We start from the raw sequence: 26,010 nt of genomic DNA on the forward strand, positions 1-26,010 counted from the left end.
AGACGTTTTTCGTTGAAGTAGTATATTCTATGTTAGGATAAACTGAGAAAAGATAAGTACCAATTACTCGAGAACTAGATAACCTCTCACTTGATTCATAGCATAGGATGTAATATTATCATGAAGAATTAAAATTTAATCTTTTTTTATCATCGTTTAACCACAAGAATATTCCAAAAGTAATATTTAAACCCTTTTCAAATCCATATTCAGTTATGCTTGAGTACAAGTTATGCTCTCAGTTATAGATTAAATGAAATATGGAGAGTACTGAAATCCAGTGAGTGCATTTTTTCCTAGTTATGAATCATCAGTTGTATATAGTTGTATCCGTGTTCATATTCGCATTGGAACTTGAACCCAGTACCTTTCTGTTCAAGCTCTAAAAATGTTATCTACTGAGCTACTGAGTTTGGGGAGCTACTAACATATTTATCCTGTATGATTTTAGATAATTGTTAGTACGTGTCTTAATTCTCCCTCTTTCGATATTCTTGGCTGGATTTTGATCAGTATACGTTGAACTATGTGTACCTTTGTGGTAAATACTACTAGCCAGATTGACTGTAATTAGTCTGTTGTGGACCGTGGTGTCGAAGCCGCTACAGTTGCCAGATTGAAAGAACAGTTTCGGTACGTCAAAAGCACAACATAGGCAGAAGGCTTGAAGATCAGAAAAAAAGACGGTTCAGATTGCAGAACACACCGTAAGATAAAAATGTACGATCGACAGCTATGCATACATATTCTATAAATACTTTAACATTCAGTTAGCTATTACGTTGTAAAAATGTATTAAAACAGTTTCTTATCAGAAAATTCAATTTGATATATCTTTACATCTATCAACGAAAATTTAATCTGTAAAGATATTACACTTGACAAATGCTTAACTATAAAAACCTTAAATAACTCCACCTGGAGTCCCTCTGGGGGCTACCACCAGTCCCAAGCCCGGATAAAGGAGGAGGGTTAGGCATGGGGTTAGCGACCCTATCCCGTAGAAAACTAACTCGCTAAAAAAACGCTAACCATAAAAAATATAAATACTCGTTAATTAAGTGACTAATTTACATAACTCAACCATCAGGTAAATAATGATCTACCGTTTAAAGTTTAGGGGTACTAAGTTCTATTCTAATTATCACTGCGATACAGATGGATTAATTCAGAAATAAGAAAACTTTTTAAAAAATCAATTAAAAAATGAACAATAACCTAAGAAAAACTTGACTTACCGAAAATTACTAAACCATTTCACTAATTGAGCTGTATTATTTTTATAGAATTTCACATCAGGGAAATACATTTTAATGAGTGTTGAATTCGGATATCGTGTATAAAAAAACATCAATTTTGCTTTACGTAAATGTACCGGTGTTAAAGTTGTTGTCTAGAAATTGTTTAGATAAATAAAGAAAACAAAACAAAAAAAAGAATGAATGGATAGATATTTCCAAAAAGAAATTTAGGAAATAATATTTTTATTAATCAATTTGATAAACTGGCTTCATTGTAAAATAAAATTTAGTACATGTAAGTAGTCCATGGTTCTTTGTACTGAATCTAGAATGATTCGTTTTGTTGGCAAATATATGACTTTCAATTCATAGGGTTATAATTCAATAGTTTCAGTAATTAGGAAATGAACTATTTTGAATGGTGTATCTTAGATCCTATTAATTTATTGTGAAAAAAAACGATTTGATTTGAAAGGAGTCAAATAGGCAGCTTTATGTGGGACTAGTTGAGTAAGAATATTGAAATGTGTTTGTAGTATAGAACTTTTAACGAATACACAATTATACAAAGTTAAGACAGCAAATTAGAAACATATTTAGAATTTTCTATATCACATTATTAACCAAACTGTATAGACATAAGTAGTCTGATGAGTCTACAGTGAAATAGTTTGTAGAATTCACTTACTTTTTACATGTCATCGGTTTAGTTAATAGTCAGACAATAAATGAAGAATAACTAAACATAAATAAAGTTATTTCTTATTTTGCTTAGTGGGATGCATTTTCAACATTTGTAAACTTAATTGAACTACACTACATTCTTTAAAACTTATTCTTATAGGAAAACTAATCAACATCATTGATGTCTTTGAAGTAATTTAACAATTCCTTACTGCTTCATAGAAAATTCGGTTTATGACTAAAACTCTTTTCTTAATAGTAATAATAATAATAATATCAGTACTACTATTCATAATTGGTACTGTTGTTAAAAATATTCTTTGTTGTAATCTGACATATGCAAACTAGTATTATTATTTATTCTAAAATGAAATAAGAAAAAATACACAAATAGGGGATATCCTTTATTCTATTCAAACCTTGTACTATCCTAAGTTGTGTGTATTTTTTACCAAAAAAGAAACTGTTCATTACATACGAACATAAATGTACGCAAAATTATATTCAATATAACTCAAAAAGTCCGCACAATGACAGGCACGCATATATGAATACATGAACACAACAAACAAAATAAGAGAATGGATGATAAGAACAATAATAAATTTTATCCGAAAAATGTAAGAACAAAAAAAAACAATTGAAGATTTCTCCAAAAATGTGCCAAGTACTAATAAATGAAAAGTCATTCAGTTTTTTTTTCTTTTGTTTTGCACACTTAGATAAAAGATTCACCTACCTCCTCTTTTTAGTGAAAAAGAAAGAAAGAAGAAATAGAAATAGCTTTGCTTCATTTACATTGATAACCTAGTAGGAAGTGTATCTTAGACAAAGTTGTTTAACAGGAAAACAAGTGATAGTTTATATAATATGTATATATTTATATGTGTGAACGAATGATATTGTGGAGAAAAAGAAACGGAAATGTTGAAAAATGAAAGAAATAACCTTTTTCGCCTCTGTTATTATTAATTTTTTATCTTTATTCCATATTTGCTCTCTTCTTTACATATACAGACATACACACATACATTCACATATACACTAATATATATGCATACTGACAGACTCACACATCAAACGATGGGTGCCTGTTACGAACAGCAGGTAGGCAAGATAAAAACATATTTATGTATGTACATTTTTGTATGCATTAGTTTGATCATATGTATTTATTAGTATTGTAAGGTATAAGCCATATTGTTATAAACACACTGGTAGTGGTTAGAACTGTGATAGCGATGTTGATGATGATGATGATGATGATGAAGTCAAAAGTGATTCTGTGAGTTTGTTTTCATTTCCCGTTAGCATTTTACTTCTTTCTAATAAATTAAAGACAAATATGAATGAATTCTAATAACTTTACAGGAAAGAAAAGAAGAATAATAATACGAAGAAGACGGAGTACAAATGAAAGAAACAAGATGTTCCATCGAATAAGCTTTATTATCATTATTATTGTGACAAATATAAAAAAAACAATTATAGCAATAACAAACACTAGTTTCTTTCTTTCATTCTTCTCTTTTTTCTTCTCTCTTATATCCGTAACTATTCAATAAATATACTGGTAAAATACCAAAAATTTATTGAATATAATTTACAGAGAAGAAAGAAACAACGTAGCGAAAGAAATTTTATTTACTCCGGAAATGTATGCCAACTTGAAAACAAAAAAGATGAAAATTAGGATAAAAGAAGAGGGATAAGAAGAAAAAAAAAGTAGAAATAATTCGATGACGAATTCGAAGAATAAAATATGATTTTTTTTCGTAGATTTGTGTAATCTTAGTGTGTTTTCTCACTCTTCAATTCTCTTTTTGGTTCTGTTTAAGTCTTTCTGTGAATTGTTTCGTTAAAATATTCTTTCTTTCCTGCTCTTGTATTCAAGTATTATTTTAGTTATTCTATCTTCAGACTTTAGGTAAACAGTATGGAAAATGAGAATGATGTCAAGAACAAAGAAACACAATCAAGGGAACAAAATGAATAAGTTATTAGGAAAAAAGTAGTTGAAAATGAAGTAAAAGATTTTAGTCGGAATCTTAATTGAAGATGAAAATCAGGATCCAGGTGTAATTCACTTGACGTGTCCTGAAAAGAATTGAGCACTCACTATGAATTCTATTATTGGCCTCAAAATAAAATACACTAAGATTTAACTATTTATTTGAGATGGAGAAAATATACAATAAACTATAACTTCAAAATATCAGACAGTCACTTATAATTCAATATCATAAGACTTAAATACGTATAGATGAGTATTTTAACCATTTTCACCCATCAGTTTTCGACATACTCCAAAGTTCTGTATATGAAACAGACAAATGATGGTCAAAAATTAATGATTGGGGAGCCGATGTAAATCGGATAAATTTGGAAATAATTTCTGTTTCCTGCAAACCATTACGAGCTTACAATTAGCTTTCATATTAGTATAAGAATCCTAACAAGAGAAGTTTCAATAAAACCATAAAGTCTTTAAAAACTATCGGAGAAAGGGAAACAAGTAAATTTCTTTCTTGAGAGAGACTAGTAACACTAACATTTTAATGAAAACAATTAGTATGTAGTATGACTGATATTATATTCCTGAACGAACATTCTAAAGAAAATTGAACAGATAATCAAATTTTTGATTCATCAGCCTCAAAACCGTTGATTTATCTTGAATAACTTACTTATATTATGCATACAGAGACTGAATTCTCACCACCGTGAAAATGACTGATTCAACTGTAGGGATTGAAAGAAAGTTACGCATTCTTTTTACAAAAGCATAACAGGCAAATAGTGCTATCAAACTGAAGAATTTCACTTTTAATTTTTCTAATTAAAAATGGCATTTCATATCTATTCATTTGGTTAAAGGATAATTAGTAGTGTAGTGAACGAACACTCAAGTGGGGAAGACAAACTTATTGTTTAATGCGGAATTACTGAGTGCCTTCACAAAATACATTATTTTCACATATTCCTTCAGTTGTTCTTTTTATGCTTTACGTTTCCCTAATTTCTGTCGCTATTACAATTAATTTTTGTTTCCCATTCTGTACTCTTGAATAATATCTCAGTCTTTTGTGGACATACATTCCACGTTGAATTGGTGCTACATATTAATTACATCTGTCAACATAAGTAGCACATATCACAGTAGAAGTTCTTCAGAACCAACTGATCTATTACAAAATTTATTGGGACAGTCAATACATAGTTGAAAAGTTATCTTACAGTAATACCAATGATGAAAGTTATGACTGAAAATATTTGTGAAATAACAGTATTATTTAACAAGGAATGTTTAAGGTGTTTCTATGTGGTAAGATGTTTCTTCATCATATTTTCACAAAGATAAACGTTATCTAACCAGCCATACTACTACTGGTAGTTAACGTGATAGCAATATTTCAAATAGTATATTCATTAATTGTAATAATGGCGGTACATGATATAAGTAGTCTCTATATCATCAGATAAACTTTAAAAGAAGCCTCAGTTGTTCTGATCAGATTCAGTAGATTACTAAACTCTAAATAAAAACCATTTCCAAAGATCCTTGCAGTTACAAAATAAATGTGGAAAAAAAAGTGAACTAATGAATGAATAAACTTTCTTATTACATAAAAACAACAACGCAAATTTACCATTCGTAGTTCATGTGAATAATTAATTAGTTGATTTTGATAAGATTCTGATAGTGTAATCCCACTGGTTGATTCACTACTAAAATTATTGTTCAATAATAGTGATTTGTCAAGCTTTATATTGAGTAGATTTTCACTTGCATTTAATTTATCGTATAATTTGTTTATGTAACTTATGTGATTATGATGCTGTTTACTATTTAAATTGGGTAGATTTTGTTGTGGACGGTGATGTTTATTTTGTGAACTACATACAGTTGTCATATTAGTATTGTTATGGTCAATACCATTATTGGCAGCAGTAGTAATAACACTATTATAATCGATGCTTCCTATGACTGATGTTAACGATTGTGATGGTGAAAATATAGATGATTTTGAAGATAATGAATATGGACTGGGAGATTTGCAAGGAAGAGACGATGGTAAAGAAATATTATGTGGCTGAGAATAGTTAATATTAGTTTTTGCTCCAAAACTATGTGAAAGTGACTGTTGTTGTCTTTCTTGTCCATAATTCTGTATACTTGTATAATCGTAAAAATTACTGGTGGAAAATTTATTTGTATTGTTTGTATTATTATTACTGATATGATTGAAATTATTGTTAATTGTATCTTCTGTAGGATTGAAAAAGATCGGAGGAATAGGTGGTAATGAGTTAGGGAGGCGTGAATTTAACAGACAAATTTGATTGAATCTTGACAAAAATTTACGTTGATTAATGTCTGAACAAACTGATGCACAAGGGGAAGTGATAGACACAGAAGCAGTAGTAGATGATGTAGGGAATGTAGAAGAGATGGATAGTGATGTTGAAGAGGTCACTACCAATGACGTATTTATATCTTTGAAAACAGATGGAGAATAAGTGGAGGATGTGGAAGTGGAAACAGTATTCATAACTGCAGGTAGTGTACCGATATTATTAAGTAAATTTGATTTTAGAGATAATGGATAACTTTTCAATGTTTTCGAAAACATTTTTTCAACTGATTTGTATTCCTGAAGTGTATTCAAACAATGTAACTTCTCATCCACTCCGTTAAGCTGATAATCGATATTCTTGTCTGATTCTGAAATGTCTACATTTTTATGACAATGTCCCTTCGGATTTTCTGAGGTATTATCAGTCATTTCTTTTGAATAGCCTGAAAGACGTAATGAAATTGGTGATGGACTACTATTATTACTACCACCACTATGAATTTGATTTTCTGATCGATACTTAGCAGAATAGAAATCATCTAATTTTAAATCACTCGTATTGTTGATATTACTACAAGTAGTAGTACTGGTAGAAATAACAGTGTTGCGATATTTGGCCGGATTTATACCCGGTAAAAGATTTTGGCTTATAAGTAAGGATTCCTTATCATCAGTTTGCAGTTGGTTCCCACTCAATCCAAAAGATGTAGAAGTTGATGTGACCAAATTTAATGCCTGCCCAAAGTCAATAATGTCTGAAGTTGATTGAAGAAGTGACTGTTGTTGTGATATTGGTTGGTTATGATAATGTCGATTGTTTTGGTGCATGACAGAATTCGTCATTGTACAATTCGAAAATGCATTATTTGGATAACGTGAAACACGTGAATGACTTAGACGTGTGTCAGTAACTTTAGTGCGTCTTCTGCGACTAATATTTGGTCCATGAAATGAATTACTCTCATTTGTTATTGGTGCCGTTGTTACGCTAGTACTAGTTGTCAAATTTGATGAACAGCTGGTATACATGATACTATTACTATTTACGACTGAACCAGATTTATTTATTTTTCTGTCATGTCTTACTATTAAAGGTATAGCTTCTACCTGTTCATCTGATGACATTGCTTGTGTTGACAAAGAAGTTGTATCGTTGAACATCATTATATTGTTTTGTTTATTTTCGTCATTAAATGGAAATTTTGATTTCAAACAAGAATTCAATGTTGAGACCGGGTTTACTTTATTCAATTGCTTTATAATATTCATAGTATTATTGACTAGTGAACTAGATTGAAGAAGTGTATTTTGATCAGAATATTTTGATGCATAAGAAGAATTAAGAAGTTTCCACGGCCAATGATAATATGGATTTGATAGTAATCCATAAGCATCTTGCATATCAGTTAATGTTTTCGGTGACCAACTGTATGGAATTGGAAATCCTAAGACATTAGCTAAAGCAGCAGCGGCGGCCGCTGCCGTCACAGGATCACACGATGAAGATGTTGAAGTGGTAGTATTAGTCAACATTGATGAGGTAACATTTTCAGATGAATTAATATCAACTGATTGATTAGAATTAATATAGTCAACTGGCTGGGATGAAGACGGAGGTGAATTCGTCTGTAAAATGTAAATACATACATACTGAATGAAATAACAAATTCAATTTCGATCAAAGAAATTTTGAAACAAGTTGTTTTAAATTATGAATACATTGACGGATAGTGAGATGCTTTTATTTATAGTCTTTCAAATGAATATAGTTTACTTTGTAAACAGTCCTTACTGTGAAACTAGAGAGCATTAAATACATATATATGTTTCGCTAAAACTAGGTTTTCTGAATAATTTTTACAATCATCAGGCCTTTCGAAATGAAACTGATTTACTCCACATTTCATTACAGATAAGGTTATTATTACGGACACAGTATAAGTCTAAATTTAAGTGGTCTTTCTAGTGATATGGAACATTCGTTCCATATAACATTTTTCAGTAATTCATGATTTTAGAAGGAACTTCTATAGACGCTTTTAAAGATAATAATGACTGATTCTTTAAGATTAATGAGCGAAAATATACCCATGGCGTAATAAGTAATGAGAAGGCGAAAGCTCTGAGGAGTAGTTTGTTTAACTTCATACTACTAAAGAATTCTAATCTAGAATAACATACTCTTCTGTTTTATTTTATTGGGTATTTTTATATACAGTATCCGTTTATAATAAAGCTTCAAATGGTTATCAATCTGAAATAACGATCTTAAATAGCTAATTAATTTATAGAAAGAATGGAATTTTTGAAAGTTGATAAGTAAACAACTTATTAACAAATAAAATACAATATGTTATCTGGTAGCATCAAAGAGGATGAAGACGTTTATTCATTAATTCATGAATGACTTGCTCACTGGACAGTTATCAACGGAATACTTGCCAGTTATGAAGCTCAATCTACTTTAAATTGTAATATCTTACATAGTTCTATGAATGAATATTTGTCTATACAATCTATGGTTATTTATCCAAACATAAATTAGTCTAGTTATTTTCGCAAACCACATTATAATTGATTGAATCTTAGAGATAGAATTCAGATATTCCGCTTCAGATATGTGAGAAAATATGAGAGTTACAAACTAAACATACAGAATATGATCCTGATGGTGGTTTTTCTTTTAATTTAAAATGTTTTCGCATTTGTTATGTTGTCATAATGTGCAAATGAGAAAATGGCATATTTCTTTATTTGAATGATGGCTTCAGGACTATTTTACAGATCTGTACCAACAAATTTTCTACCAATGAAATTAATGAAGAAATTGGACACATGAATATTACTCAAAAGGGATTTCTCATTGATACAACGTTATATGTTTTTATTGAAAATGGTTGGAACCGTTGCTACTTTAATACGTGAAAGGAAGATTTAATGTAGCTTAGATATTATTATGACAAAATAAAAACGACTAAGCACAAAGCATCTTGTTGCTACACAATACCTTTTATAAACAATTATTTGGAAATGATTGATATCTTTCAGTATTGTCGAAGATCATTTTATACTGTGTCATTGATTCTCTCCTTGTTAGCTTAGTATAATTAACTGCATTATCAATTTCAATAGAGGATATTTAAGACTAATAAGCTTTAAATAGTTTCTGCTCTTATTGTGGACTAATGTACCTCTAACAGAAAGACATTTAAATAAATAGGTTGTGTAGATATTCTCAATTTCAATATCTTTTTCATCACCGCCAACATCAACAAGAGCCTCATTAGAAAATAGAAAACAACCCACAGCTGTTTAACCCTAACCTAAAAACTCAACAGCAGTATCAACCTATAACTCTTCACAGGGCTGAACCAAGGTCATAAAGTTCTAGAGGTGAAAGCATTAGATTTAGATCACTGACTCAAGATTCAACAATCCATATCTCCACTTTCAGTAACCTGTTATACTTCATGATAATCACTGATTGTTATCAGTAACAAACATTTCGCTCCTAAAATGAATAAACACTAGTCAGTGTCTTGGATTTCCAGTTATATTTCTCGAATTTAAAACTTTAAAAAATATTCGCTAGCTATTAGAGAGTTTTAAAGCATTTGCATAATTCCAAAAATATACCAAACTAGAATAAAACAACTAACTAGTGGTTCATGATTTTCAATAATTCACTTGCTAAAATCAATCTAAAATGTTATTGTTCTCACTATTATATAACTAAAGTATAAATAAACTTACATTAATCATAGATAGATCATTAGATGAAATTCTTGAATATATTTGATTATTATTGTCATTCAAATTAGTGAAAAATGAAGGAAATTGTAAAGATTTTTCTTTTTCTTCATGGATACGATGTATGATTTGTTTATTAAAATCAATTGTATCTATACAATTATTAATAGAATCATTTTGATCAGTATTACAAGTTGAATAGGCTGGATTCATATGATTCATTGAATTGAATGTAAGATTATTTATAGGTAATTTTAATATATTATTTGTCAGTAATGTTTTATAAGCTTCTTGAATAGGATCATTTAAATGAGTTACTATATTTGGTAAATGATTATTTATGATAGAAATTTGATCATTTTCTATAGATTGATCCATTATATTATTAGATGGTAATATTTTATTATTATTATTATTCATTTGTTTATTTGTATTTATTGTTGTATTATGTTGTTTTAAATTATTAGTTAAATGATCCATTTTTTCCATAGGTACTATTTCAATTGAATGATTTGGTTTCATTTCTTCATTAGAATTAGTATCATCTTTATGTGGATCATTGAAATGTTGAAATGTTTCAGGAAATATTTCTTGATTTCTAATTTCTAATGTTTTATTATTTTCATTAGTTTCAGATTGACTATGTAATAGATTCATAGATGAATGATTATTGATTCTTTTAAAATTAGATAACATTTCTTTTTTTATTGTTTCAATACTTGTTCTTAATGATTGACCAACTAATTCAGATATATGCGGTTCAAGTTTTAATAACGTCTGTTCAATAATTCTTTCTTCTGTGTTACTATTATTATCATTATTATTATTATTAATAGAAGTAGTAGTGGTGTTACCGCCATCGATATCACCGCTACAATTGTTTCTATTCATTTCATTATCTAAACCTTTTTGTACTTTAGTTGATTTATTTGTTAAACTTCGACGAAATGCTTCTACGGCATATTGACTTAATTCACTAATTAATTTATTATATTCTGAATTTATGTTAATAGTAGGAGAGAAACTTTTATTGAATAATTTATCTGTTTGATTAAGTATATGGTCATCATCAGTATTAATCATTTGAACATCTGAATTCATTTCTACAACATCTTTATTCTCTATATTCTCTTCTGTATGTTCTTTTTCTTTCACTTCTTCTAATTCTTCACTTTCTAAATGCTCCACTTCGTTTTTTGATGAAGATTTAGATAATTTTCTTATTTTTGGTTGATAACTTACACTGTCATCTAATTCATAATCTATGAATCTGGTCATATCATTTTCGTTTGATATGTCATTAATTTCCATTAAATCATCCATATTATTAGTTATAACTGGAGTAAAATGAAAATTCTGTTGTGGTAATATTTGTTTACGTCGTTTACGACGAATTTCAAGTTCTTCTCTATCTGTATTATCTATACCATCTTCTTGAATTTGAATATAATGAGATGTTGATGTACAAGAGGTAGAACTATTGAATGAATCTGAAAAATGATCCGTTTCTTGTGATTGATAACAATCAGTTACATCGAAACATTTATTCATATTATTATTATTATTATTATTATTACTATTATTATATTGATGATAATAATTTAAATTTTCCTTATCATTAATGATAGTATTAAATGAATTAGATAATAATTTTATTTGAGAGAAATCTTGTTTTAATTTATCATTAGAACATTTTATATTTGATTTTGGTGAATTTTTTGATTCATTTATAGTGAAATCCAATGATTCAATTGTTGATTGAGGTGATAAATTATGATGGTTTTCTATTGATTTCGAATCATTACAATGTTATATTTAAATATTTTGTTAATTGATGATCCGATGATGGTTGATCAGTTTGATTTAAACCTGTCAAGACAATAAAAATATATTTTGATCATGATTAGATTTCATATAAATAGGGTGAAATATCTATGAAGAAAACCTGAATCATTTAAATTATCCTGAAATATCTAAGAGTAGATTTATTGTCCTATTAAAAGAAACCCAGTGAAATTTCCAAAAATCTCCACAAAACCCATTCTGATAATAATCACCTGCTCACTAGTGACTGACTTTAGGAGACACTCCTGAAGTTCTAGTGAGAAGTCGTTACCAGTGGAGTTCAACCAGATCTGTTGTGAGTTAGGAACTCACTGAAGACAATGGTGTACGGTAGCGCAACTTCGTGGATTGGTTGAAGTTAGACATTAACACCGTTGGATGCCGGCTCAGTGGTCTAGTTGATTAAGCGCCTGGCGCGAAACTGATAGGACCTGGGTTTGAATCCCGCGAGGGGTGGGGTCGTGGATGCTCACTTCTGAGGAGTCCCATACTGGGACGAAACGGCCGTCCAGTGCTTCCAGGTTTTTCATGGTGGTCTAGCTTCAATTGACTCATGAGTCCAACCATTAAAAGAAAACAGCTTTTCAGAGGGGTGAAGGGAGGGAATAAATGTTACTTTAAAAATGTCAAATCATGGTTACGTATTATTATAAATTTTGAAAGTAGTTTAGTACTAATGTGCAAAGCACTTATTCATATTCAGTCATCATCCGACATATAAAGAAATTTTAATAAACGTCAAGGCAGTTCTACTATACGGAGCTGAAACTTGGAGAACTACGATAACCACCATCAAGAAGGTACAAGTATTTATAAATAGCTGTCTACGCAAGATACTCAACATCCATTGGCCAGATATCATCAGCAACAGCGTTTTGTGGGAGAGAACAAACCAGATTCCAGCTGAAGAAGAAATTAGGAAAAGACGATGGTAATGAATAGGACATGCATTGCGCAAATCATCAAACTGCATCATGAGGCAAGCCCTAACGTGGAATCCTGAAGGGAAGCGGAAAAGAGGAAGGCCAAAGAACACATTATGTCGGGAAATAGAATCAGATATGAAAAGGATGAATAACAACTAGAAAGAGCTAGAAAGGATTGCCCAGGACAGTGTTGTATGGAGAATACTGGTGAGCGGCCTATGCTCCTTCACGAGGAGTGACAGGTGTAAGTAAGTAAGTATATGTTTTTTATATAAGCCTCATTCCACATAATATCCATTTAATCTACTGCTTATCAGTGACTGAAATCTAAATGAAATTCTATTGTCATTCAAATTTAACAATTGATCTGTTAAATGATTTAATATCATTTTATATTGTATGCAACACTGATTTGTTAACAAAAGTTAATAAGAAAGTTCTGAATACAGGTGATCATAATATCTAGTAAATCTCATATCACATCAGCGATTTAAATATCTCTATAATGCAAGACATCATTATCTAGTTCAAACAATACTTAGTAACTTAATCAACTAATAATTCATGAATTTTCCAATTTATTCAATATTCAATAGTTAACATCAAAACTATGTGACATTAATAAGTTTATTTTACAGATTAAAATCATGAGTAAATTGAAGCTAGACCACCATGGAAAACCTGGAAGCACTGGACGGCCGTTTCGTCCTAGCATGGGACTCCTCAGCAGTGCGCATCCACGACCCCGCATCTCGAAAGATTCGTACCCAGGACCTATCAGTCTCGCGCCAGGCGAGTATAGTCTAATTATTAAGCCTTTTAAGTTCTCCAAATTTAAGCCTTTAACTAAATGGTTAGTTTAATTTCATAGAATGTATACAATTTAAAATATGGTTAACTAGCTACTTCAATCAATGCTAGTTTATTTTTGTACTAGTTAGTTCAAATCTAACTTAGCAAACAAAATTCTGCAAAATAACATGATGATAATCATTAATAGTTCAACAGTATTGTTCGTTGTTATTTCTGAATATAATTAGCTTTTGTAATGTATTCAAGAAAATAGACTAACATGATTATACAACAGTTGAATGGTAAAAATTTCAATTTCATAAGTAGTCAACAATCTTTTCTGAAATATATCAATCGTGTTATTATTGAGTGTTATACTTTTAACATTAAAGAGTAAAACTGTATTATTTTTTATTCACCGAATTCCGTGGGGCGGGATCATGAATGCGCACTACTAAGGATGAAATAACTGTCCAGTGCTTCCAATTTTTCCATGGTGGTCTAGCTGTAATTGACTCATAATCTCAACTATTAAATTACCAAAATATCCACAAAAATCCCTTTCTGATATTATATTTCTCTTTACAACTTATATATTTAATTAGATTATTCTTAATTATTGAAATAGGAAAAAAAAGGTGATTTTCTGTACAACGAGTTATTGCATAACTGTAACCATGATTTTCTCAAATTTATCTAAGTATAAAGTGAGAATTATGAGTAAAGAAAAAATAAGTCAACTTTATTATAAAGAGATGATAGAGAAGCATTCATTCCCTTTATCATTGGTTTTTATTCTACTTCGTAGGTGAGTAAAGAGGGAGAATGAAAAATAAATACTTTTAAAGATATACACATGTGTATAATATAACCATTTAACGGTGTATCATAGTTCAATTAAAGTTAAAACTTTTATTAAAATGTTATTAACATATATGCACAGTTTTAATAGTAGTATATATATATATATATAATGTTATTTATAAAATAAATAAGAATGGAGAAGAATGTTGTTGTATTCTTGCCTTTCGATCAGTATTATCATTTTATGCAATATATATGTATCATATTTCAAGAACTGAATCTCGAGGGAGGATAAAAAAATGTTTAGTAAATAACGTTTTCATATTATAATATAAAAAGTTTAGATAGGAAGAGAATACACACAAGAAACAGAATAATACCACTAATTTCCATTTATTTCTATCTTATAAATTAATGTTATCTGGATAGAGATAGAAAGGTGTGATGCATGTTGATCAGTGAGAAAAGGCGAGAAACCTTTTTAAAACTATATATATATATATATATATTCACGTTATTTAGTCCCTTAAGACCAAAAGAAAATGTGGAATATTTTTAAAAATTCTTTTCCCAGCCTAAGTGGTTCGGTGAATTTAAGCGAATAAAGAACTATTCTAAATGAGATGAACATACAACAATTTAACTCTTTTTTTCGTTTAGGACAAACATGAACAATGATAATAATGAAAAGAAGCTATAAAACACCATATATATACCATTTCGTTCAAGCCAAATTATCCCTGCACACACATAGTATATATATTATGTGTGTATGGATAAGTTGACTTAAACAAACTGGTAGCGGAAAACTCCTAACGTTACATTTATATATAAATTCTTTTGAAACCTTTCCTTAAAAGTTATTTCCTTACGCATCGCAACATATATACTTAACACTAATAATACTGCATCAGTAAGAGTATGAACCAAATGATATATGTTCTTCAAATAATAATAGTCATGGTATTAGTGGTAGCAGTCTTAAAAGTAATATTAATGGTATTCTTTTCTAGAATAGGGAAATGTTACTTCATCAATTAGTTTATTTAATGAAGTCATCATTCACTATCGATACTGAAAATTATTATTACTGGTAAATGATGTTAAATTATCAACCATTTCATTTAATAAAGGGCGGCCTGCTTGAGCTTCTGGGCTACCTGTTCCTGCCATCTAGATATTTCAACAAGTTATCTATTTTTGTTTGTTTTAATATATCATTATGTCAAAGTTACAAAAAACTCAATAAGAGACAATGTGGTTGCTGGTAATATACAGCGAAAAGAATGCACATTTTTCATATGTTCATTTACTGAACTGCTAACATCTAACTGGCGATCACTTAATATTTATCGCCAGGACCGACCAAGAAGAAAGAAACGGAAACTTGTTGAAATACTTTATGCTGAGAATTCTATATTGTACCAAAAATATAATATTGAATAAAGCTGATAATAATAATAATAATAATAATAATAATAATAATAATTACAATAATCAAAGTAGGAGAAAATTTTATTCTACAATGATGAATAGTACCTTTTTTTAGAATAATTTGTAACAATTGAAATGTCACTGTTGAACTAAAGGAAATGTAAGAAGAAAATCATCTGAAACCACTTTGTGAAAATACTAAGAATAATTGAGATATTCAACAATGAATTATGAATAAATACAATCATTTGTGAAATTATATGTAATTTAATGGTTGAATTCATGAGTCATTTGGAACTGAACCACCATATAAAACCTAGAAGCACTGAACGGCTATTTCGTCCCATTGTGAGACTCCTCAACAGTGCTCATCCGCGATCCCACCCCTCAAGATTCAAAGCCAGGACCTATCGGTCACGCGAGCGAACGCTTAACCTGTAAACCACTGATCTAGCATCCAACGTTGTTAATGTCTAATTTCAGCCAATCCGCAAAACTATATTTATCTATCCATTTAACTGAGTGAATGGTGTAAAGTACAAATGGATTACTACAATTCATATTTTAAAGAAATAGTATATAGCTGTACTTCATACATCGCTATACGTTTAATAACTTTTAAAATTGACCCTGTAGGTAGGCGTAATCATAATAATCACAGTAGAGGAATGTTCTTCGTTCATATATCCGTATATTTTTTAATTATCACAGAAATTTTTCAATGGTGAAAAAAAGAATTACCTATTTTATTATTTTCAGTAAAACTCACAAAATAACTAACAAAGAGAATAACAGCGTCAACAAAGTTTGTAATGTTCCCTCCCCCCACACCCTCAAAAATATCTAATGCCTTCTATCAATGTTTTTTGTTCTGGACGATGAATATAGAGACAATTCAGAAAAGAAAAAATATAACCAATCGACACATTCAATTGTTAGCTAAATTTCTCAAAAGACTGATTATACGACAGGATTTATTGTGTTTGACAGTTTGATTGACTTGATTACATATAACTAACATTGTGATGTTTATAGATAGTTGATTGCTTTGTATTTTTTTAAAGATATACATTAATATTAAAACATATTGACGCCAGTAAATGTCAACATTTTCATCGTCATCATTATCATCATCATCGAGGCCCGTCATTGATCATCATTCCTTTACATCTTATTGATACATTTTGTTGAAATCTAAGTTATCTTCAAGAGTTGTCTGTCAGTCGTTTTTCAATTTATGTCTCCTGTATTTTTATTTCTCCTTTTTTCTGCATAGTGAAATTAAATTTTGACGAATTAGTTCATCAATCTACCAATCTATCATTTGTAATTAGATAATAAAAAGTTACTTTATTTTTAGTACTTTACTTCACAAGTGAAGTAAATTAGAAGGATAAGGACAAGTGTAGCATAAGGTTTTGATGACATGGTATGTATTTGTGTTCAGCTGTTGAAACTAGCTTATCAAAGTATAAAGATACAATAAGGATAAGGACGTAGTTACTTAAACTAATTCTGTGGCTAATTATGATGTTTTGATTAGTTGAATAATTTTAAACTTGTGTATATTATGGAGAATTTACAATTCGGGAAAATGGAAAATAATTATGGGGTCTAACAAGTAGATTATTGGTGAAGTCTACTCAAGTACAAAAATGTTTATTAATTAATAGCTATTAAGTATATCATTTCTAGTTTGCATTATATCGTGTGACAATCGTTACGTATTCAACTTTGAAATAATCTCACGGTAATGAGTTTAAGCATTCTGATAATAGGAATGATTAGTCGAATAATTCACTGGATTCTATTCTTATTTCTCTGTAAAGACAAAGCATTTCAGTTTTTATCCTGATGAAAAAGACTTCCAATTGTTGAATTAATCTTATCACTATGTCCGTATAAATAAATTTCTACGATTACAAATTTTACATGCAAATAAATCCTTTTCACTAGAAATCTGCTTACATTACTTTTAGGTATTGTAACTTTATTTCTGTATCATTGTTAATTTCTCACGAAACATCAAGGGTAATGTATTTTGTTGGTACTAATAATTATGTTAAGTTGTTCAAACCAACATGAGCTAAATTTGTATTGACTTTATATACCTAACTAATCTTGTTATATATAAGAAATTATTTTACTCGAAATTATCATACTTATCAATGAGATATGAAAGTCAGAGAAGGATTTTTTACGGATATTTTAGTAATTTAGTGGTTGAATTCATGAGTCAATTAAAGCTAGACCACCATGAAAAACCTATAAGCACTGGTCGGCCATTTCGTTCTTGTATGGGGCTTCTCAGCAGTGCTCATGTCTAACTTTAACCAATCCATGAAGTTGCGCCACCGTCCACCATTGTCATCAGTGAGTTACTATCTCTTATCACACCCGGTTGAACTTCACTGGTCAGTACTTTTTACTAGAACTTCAAGAAATACCTCTTGGAGACGGTCACTAATGAGCATATGATGATTGTAATCAGAGACGGGTTTTGTGGATATTATAGTAATTTAGTAGTTGAATTCATCAGTCAATTGAAGCTAGACCAAGTTTTCCATAGTGGTCCAACTTCGATTGATTCATGAATTCAACTATTAAATAATGATGTTATTTAAATTTTTGATAAATTTTATGTCATCCATTTGAATTAAAACAATTTTTCACTAGAAGTGAACAGTAAATTACCCATCTTAATGGTTCTTTTGATATAATACAGTTTACATAAAAATGTCTTCATTAGAACCGTAAATTATTATCACACATACATGAGATTGTATGAGGTTTCAAAAATAAGCAGATTTTTCAGAAAAATCAAACTTTCTCCGTAAATTGTTTATTCACGCCTTTAACACTATCTAAACTGATGTAAAATTACTTCTGCGTTTACACAATTATACAGTAATTAGTGAAAGGGACAAATGAAAACACTGAATGTTCTCGAGGTTTCACAATTAATTTCAGTAGCTAAGAATGACTTATACTAATTGGAACGGTCCACTCTAAAAGATTCAAGCAATGTGTTGTTGTTTTATTCATTTGGCTTTGCAGTGTTCAGATTGACTGTATTTGGATGGATGAGTCTTTCCAAACCATTTGAAATTAAAACAATATTTCAACAGTGTACCGCTAATTAGAACTAGAGAACTTGTATGCAGGATTGCCGTTTAATTTAATTATAAGTTAACATCGAAATTCGATTCGAGATTTCTGATCATGATGGAATATTAGTCAGAGAGAAATATTTCTGACCACCCATATCAAGTGGTAAAACGCTAATAAAACATAGAATTTATGGACATTGTCTTGAGATAACAACCCGGGTGAAATGAATCACTTTCTATAATTTGAATATCCTCCTGGAAACAAAGTATGAATCTTCCATAAAAACTAACTTATAAGGCTTTTTGTTTTCATTGTGTAGATATTCAGAACGATATTAATTAGTCCCTAATGGCCTATATATATCTTGGGTGGATTTCATAATATTGTCCATGATAAAATACTTCACTTAATTTTGGTTTATGGCTATCAATGGAAGGCAGCACTCCATTTTCGTCTTATTTAAGACTCGTCTGTTAAATGCACGCGTATCTTGCTTTTGATATTTCCCCCTTAATCTAATGAGTTCATAAGTCCACTAATTTGTACAGCGAGTACATTAGACCGATAAAACTAGGTCCATGAGTTATAGTGGACACAAAAACTCGAATACAGGCACTTTTAGCTGACGAGCCCAGAATAAGACCAAACATTCATTGTGGGTTTAATGCCATACATGATTGAAGATTTGGTAAATCCAGATATTGGTCTCAACTTTCTTACTGTAGGGAACACTAATTTATAACACTAACTTTAAATTCATTTGTACAAATATTCTTTTTAAGTTCTTACATACATAGTTATCTTAGGCCTGTGATTCTCTTGCTTAGGTCGTTTTTCTATTGACTTTCATCTGTAAATACAACCTAACACAACGCATGTAGTGCTTATTTTATTAATCAGATCCAAATAATAATCCTCACATTCACCTAACCATCATCAGCAACACACTCACATAACAATAACTGGAAAAAAAGAATACAAACCAGTTTTAAGTTATTATCGTCATTACAACATACATAATTTGTGTCATAATATTTTCGAAATTGTTGCTTATCTATTGTTGTTAATAATAATTGATGGCATTAATCGTTTTTTTAAAAAAGATGGAAAGAGAGGGAGTGTTCGTTAAATAATTTCATTCAACAAGTATAAATTAACCTTTTGGTAGCCATTTGACCCATAAACAAAATAACTACATAAAAACTTACACATAAACATATACAAATGTAGAAATAACCACAGATACAAACACGTGTATGTACACTAACATGGTAAATATGCTTTTGATTAATCATGTTTCTGTTACTAGTTACAATTGAAAAGAATAAAATTATATTAACGATAATTAATGATTAAATATGATAAGTTAAAAGAATCATTTACATAGAGAATTGATTCCATGTGATAAATGTATTATGCAACTGATATGATCTAATATGTTAAGGTGTGAAAACTTACCAATTCAAAATAATAACAGTAACAACAAGCTTTTGAAAATCAAATAAGAAAAATAAGTTCAGCAAAGAGTTCTCTTTTCGGCGAATCCATTTTCAAAGCTGTACAATCGCAAATATATATACTTATTTTTACAGGATGATAATAATGCCGATAATAAACTTTTGTTAGGCATGGTGACAGTGAGGTTAATTATAAACAAAGGTATTAAAAAAATTTTATAAAGCAAGGCAAGTTATTCCATGTTATGAAAGAATTTCTATTCCAACTCCATATATGATCGAGATATTACACTAAGATTTTCGAATATATATCTTATAGGTCACAACTAAATATAATCTTCAACAGTTCCATACTATGATGAAACAACCGTCCAGTTCTTCCAAGTTTTCAATGGTGATCTAACACTGATCCGTTCATGATATCAATCTAAATTCAATAATTTATACAACCCTATACTGATAGTTCTTCAGTCATTTAAAAAAACTACCATCATATTAATCGAGTTTCTAGAAAAAAATTTCATTAAATTACTCAAAAGTCAATATTCAGTTGTTATGAACACTTTCCAGCAAAGAAACATCACTAGTATTCACTGCTTTCAGTTATTTAATATTATTCTCAAACCAGTGATCATTACTTACATAAACTAGTTTGATTTTCCTGAAGTGTTACTTTTAAGGATTTTACTCCACTTTATCTAAAGTGATAAACACAAACTGATAGTTTTTGTACGATACAAGTTCCAACTACCATACATGACATAAGGTCATAAGTCTTTTTACGATGATTTATTTTAAATCCTTGATCTTAATCCATCAGAATACTTTCCAAAAAATTATAACGACTACAAGAAATGAACAACCTTATGATTGAATTAATTAGCAAAACCTCATATTTATGATCCAACTAGTATAATACATAAATAGGTAGCTATGTAAATCACAGTGTTGTGTCGAATAAGCTAATAAGTAAAAAACAATTTCTTATAGTTTGATATAAAAAAAGCCGAAAACGAAGTTGTTCATTTAATTTTGAGTACATCACATTTAAGTAAACTCAAGAAGTATCAGTCCTAACGTCTGATGAGGACATCTTAAGATGATGATCTATTAGGTCGTAAAATAAGAAAAAGAAACATTGTGGGATACAGAGAATTCATTTCATTTATTTATGCTCTAAATCTTCTGCATACTTTTTACAACCACTATATTTATAAATGAAACTATTGTAAGGACCTTATAAAGTGACTCAGTTTATCAATAAAACTAATCATCATCGTCATCCTCGTCACTATTTTCCATACTCATAAAGGTTTAATTCATACAGCGATAGAACTAATGACATAATCATTTACAGATATTATTTGTAAATACGGTAGACGAAATGACATAATTACTAGTATTTACAAAAATAAAGATGTCAGTTGTTGTGTAGAGGACCCAGAAAAGACAAGATTAAATAAATAAGCATTATCCCACAACTTTGTCATTCATGACTCCTATAAAGTTATCAAAATAAGTAAATGTATAAAAGTTACATTCTTCATTACTATAAACTTAAATAATCATATATTCTTTTTTCTCTTCATCGTTGTATCAGGATTTGTAATGGAAATTTAGACAGGCGATCTGTAGAGACTTGTTTGACCTAAATATAACTTTTCTTCATTGAGTAGTATATACTGGAGAGCCACTGAAAATTATAGAATGGTGAATACTTGTTTCTTTTTAGTTTAACATTTCTTTGGGTTATGGGTGATAACTACTTTACTTGTGGCATGGTTTAACTGTACAGATCCCAACCTGTTATTAATACCTTGGAAACGCACTTCAAAGATAATCACCAGTGAGTACATGATTTTGTGTAGATCTCTTATTGCGTAATAAAAATATTTCCACGTAGTATACATCACACTCTTTTAACTATCTTTTTACATAACTACTGTTCACGTAATGATTCTAATGAAGAAATATTGAAGTATCAAACCAGCTGTGTATTGAGGGAGGGAAAGTTAACCATAAGTAATTATTCATTTAGCAAATGATGAAAATTGTCATTTAAATTTAAATTGCTATGTCAGATTATAAAATGAAGTATGCCAGACAAATTTTTAGATATTAGACGAAGAAATAACTAAAGTCATTTACAACCTCAACAAAAAAGAGGTTACGAGGAAACACTATAAAAGAAATCATCTGTTATGTTTAGAAACCATTAATCAAATTCTAACTAGAAATAGATTATCTAGTAAACGTTTGACTGAAGTATAGTGAAATGTATGTAAATCATCTAATTTGTAAACTTGAATTGGTTTAATCTTGAGTAATAAGAGGGATTTATAACTTAAATCAATGGACTCAACCAATTAACTTTATCAGTATAGGATTACAGAGATTGTTGACTTTCATTAAAATCACAAACCGATCGAAGTTAGACACCCATTCAAAACCTGGAAGCATTAAACGGCCCTTTCGTTCTAGTATGAAAATCCTTTGTTATTTAATCGTTATTGCTTCATTGTCATAGTGGATGACTCAATTAACATTTATTTTGCCAACTATTACGTTCTATTGACATGTGCTACAGACGTCTTCAGTATAAATTTCAACCGAGATTAATTTTCAGCCAACTGGAAAATGAATTTTTATTTCAAAGTTTACCAGCGCAGTCATTCAGTGATGCTTCGGGTTTTCATCTAAGTTTGAGCGAACTATTAAAATGACATACTGTTAGATAAGCTCTTTGTAATCTAAAAGTTATTATACTAGAAATTACTATACAAATCTGCATTTTTTTTATGAAACAATCGAATCCCTTATCTAATCATGTTAAAATCCATATTTTATCAATTGTTGACGTGGTACTAAACAATTTATGGTAAAAACCAGTTTCCATGTTGTTTCTTTTCACGTATTTACTGAATATTGGTAAAATAATTTAATCTGTGACGTGTGACAACGAATTAAGCCGGTTTAAATGGTTATTGATAACTAATCTCTGGTAAAATTAGTGAATGGTTCAATATTCAGTAGTTTTTAAATGGCTTTCTTGCTTATGTTTGATCAAAATAGAAAAAAATTAAACTAAATTTGATTCGAAAGTGTTCATACCTTTAAAGTAATGAAAGTTAGTGGAACTAGACTAACCTAAGAGTAGCAGTCATGGAATATGAGCGAAGACTTTCGGGGGGGTGCTATGGTCTATAATCGATAACAGTGGTATTCACTCATTACTTCGATAGTGAATTCTGATTTTCGTAATAACTGGATGTAGAATACACGAAAGAGATATTAAAGATAAAGTCATCTCCGTAACGATCTTGAGCAGTGGAATATATTTATGAATTAAATATTTCCAACGTATTACTCGAAAGTCTAGCACGAGGTTCTTCAAGAAAATAATCGATCGTACACTGTTAATGCCTACAATTGTGTTCAAATGAATGCATGATAAGTGAATAATTTTCCTCTTTTAATTTATTTATAAATATATCATTCCCATGATACCACTAACCGTATTCAGTTTAGTTTATTGAAAGGGCTCAAGTTCCTTCATTAATTACAAGTTAACCTTTCTCTCAGAAGTCACTAAACCCAAGTATAGTTATCGAATGTAGATAAGCATTACAAACACATTTTCATGGTACCACATGACTCATATTCACATCCCAAATTAAATTCAGTACGTGAATACAACTTGATATTTGTTCAAAAAATTGTTTATGTTACAACTTTATTTTCGAGTATTTTGATGATGATTACTTCATTGAAGAACCACGAACTGGACTGGCGGTGGAAACATTGTAATTTTTGTTATTCAATTTCCTAGATCTTTACATACATCATTTTATGTCTAATCATAGAGCCTTATTTTTGTGACTGTTCGTAAATGTTATGATAAAAGTACCCATAAAATCCTAAAAGCAATTAAAATAATTGGTAGGCAAAGTGTACCACTTTTACTCCATTTTGCAGAGGTCATTACCAACAAGAGCTTTCGATCTGGCCTATGTATACAGAAAGAGTGGTAAACCTATCATTGCCATGATAAGATAGTCATATTATTTTAACGTTTGTTAATTAAATTATATTTTAATTAGTGTTTAGAACTCAAAGTATAATCCCATTGATATTCACCGCTGAAGTTAGCTTTAATTTTATGTTAATTAGGTGCCTTGTTTATCACTCATTTGTTTTTACTCATTGTCTCTTTATTATGGTTTAAAACTTCATTCATTTCTCCATTGTTATGATTTCATCCTCAACATACAAGTATTAATCAGTCTTAACTATTATGTCAAATATGTTATTCCCTTTTGTTTCTTAAATTGTTTCGAACTTAACTTCATTGGTTATAATATTGAAGTAAATTAAGGCAGTTTACATCTGATGAGAAGCCTCAAAATGTAATAAATTCACTGTACTCAGTAAATTTTGTCCTTCTCATTTTGTTTAGATTGATCATGATGCATGAAATGACAAATCTTTTCCAAAACAACTTATTAACTGAGAAGAATGATAAGTCGACAGTGACACACAATTCATGTCAATGACAGTATTTTTATTTGCCTACTGTCATACCCAACTATAAAGATGAATACAATAATAAAATTGTGACGAAGTATTTTGATATACTTGACTTGTTCGAACTATACAATCAAGGTACTACTCATTCATCACATCTTTAATCGTTATGTTGAAGAAATCCAATTTTCTCTGAACTTCTAGAGAAACTTTACCTTAGAGTTTAAAACCTGTATCTTGTAAATTGTTTTCAACTACTCATCTTTAACAACAGTATACGCTAATGTTATTGTCACTGAACATTTATGGCCAGATTATATACCTAATACATAGAATACATTCAGTAAGAGATACTCAGTTATATGCTAAGAGTTCACTAATTACAAATTAATACAATATAGATATATAAGATTCGACAATATTAAGTTATATTAAATGACAGTTGATAACTTAGAAATAATATCAATGGAACTGCAGATTTATATCACAAGTTATCAAAATATCAAAATCTTCATATTGACTTACCATATGTTTGTTGAACAATATCCATTTCTTTTAAGTTCAATATTAATATTCTCTTTTTTATATGTAGATCTAGATTTAGACTATTAACCAACTAAACATTTGTTATTCAATGATATTCTAAGTTATATGATTACGTTGTGTAATACTACTAATGAAGATGACGGTATGTATTGTTAATAAATTTCGAATATTTAGAAAAGTAATTTAGATGAAAGTTTGTATAGATTTATATGTATGTGTATATGTGTATGCCTAGTTGGTTTTTTGGAGAAACTCCAAAAATTAATGAAGATTGGTCATCATTAATATCATTATAAAGTCATTATTGTTAGAATAATACTACTCACTGTTTGTCTGGTCATCTCAATGATTCTATCTCTTCTACACACATAAAAACACATATATACTTATGCACAGATTTTTATTTAGTATTGACTTCTCCCTTTAAAGTTATATTGTTTATTGTTACTAATACTAAATATAGTGGTTTTGGCCTCGTAATATATGTTACTTTTTTTCTAACATGATGGTTAACAGTGAATTCCAAGGTACAAAATGA

The 26,010-nt window shown here is 29.6% G+C and overlaps 1 protein-coding gene across 1 annotated transcript in view; it reads right to left on the reverse strand.

Moving 5' to 3' along the window:
- The window catches only part of MS3_00010483 (uncharacterized protein), a gene marked incomplete at its 3' end in the record, with an annotated part of 44,739 nt that extends 19,087 nt beyond the window's left edge, over window positions 1-25,652 (reverse strand). The window contains exons 1-4 of the mRNA XM_051218852.1: window positions 25,452-25,652; window positions 10,037-11,902; window positions 5,576-7,909; window positions 1,239-1,393 (exon numbers count right to left, since the gene is read on the reverse strand). Coding sequence (XP_051072374.1) covers window positions 1,239-1,393; window positions 5,576-7,909; window positions 10,037-11,584 — 4,037 coding nt within the window. The 5' untranslated portion in view covers window positions 11,585-11,902; window positions 25,452-25,652. The remainder of the gene's footprint in view (window positions 1-1,238; window positions 1,394-5,575; window positions 7,910-10,036; window positions 11,903-25,451) is intronic.
- Window positions 25,653-26,010: the final 358 nt, after the last annotated feature.

This window comes from Schistosoma haematobium, chromosome ZW, assembly GCF_000699445.3.
Source record: "Schistosoma haematobium chromosome ZW, whole genome shotgun sequence".
NCBI classification, from domain to species: domain Eukaryota; kingdom Metazoa; phylum Platyhelminthes; class Trematoda; order Strigeidida; family Schistosomatidae; genus Schistosoma; species Schistosoma haematobium.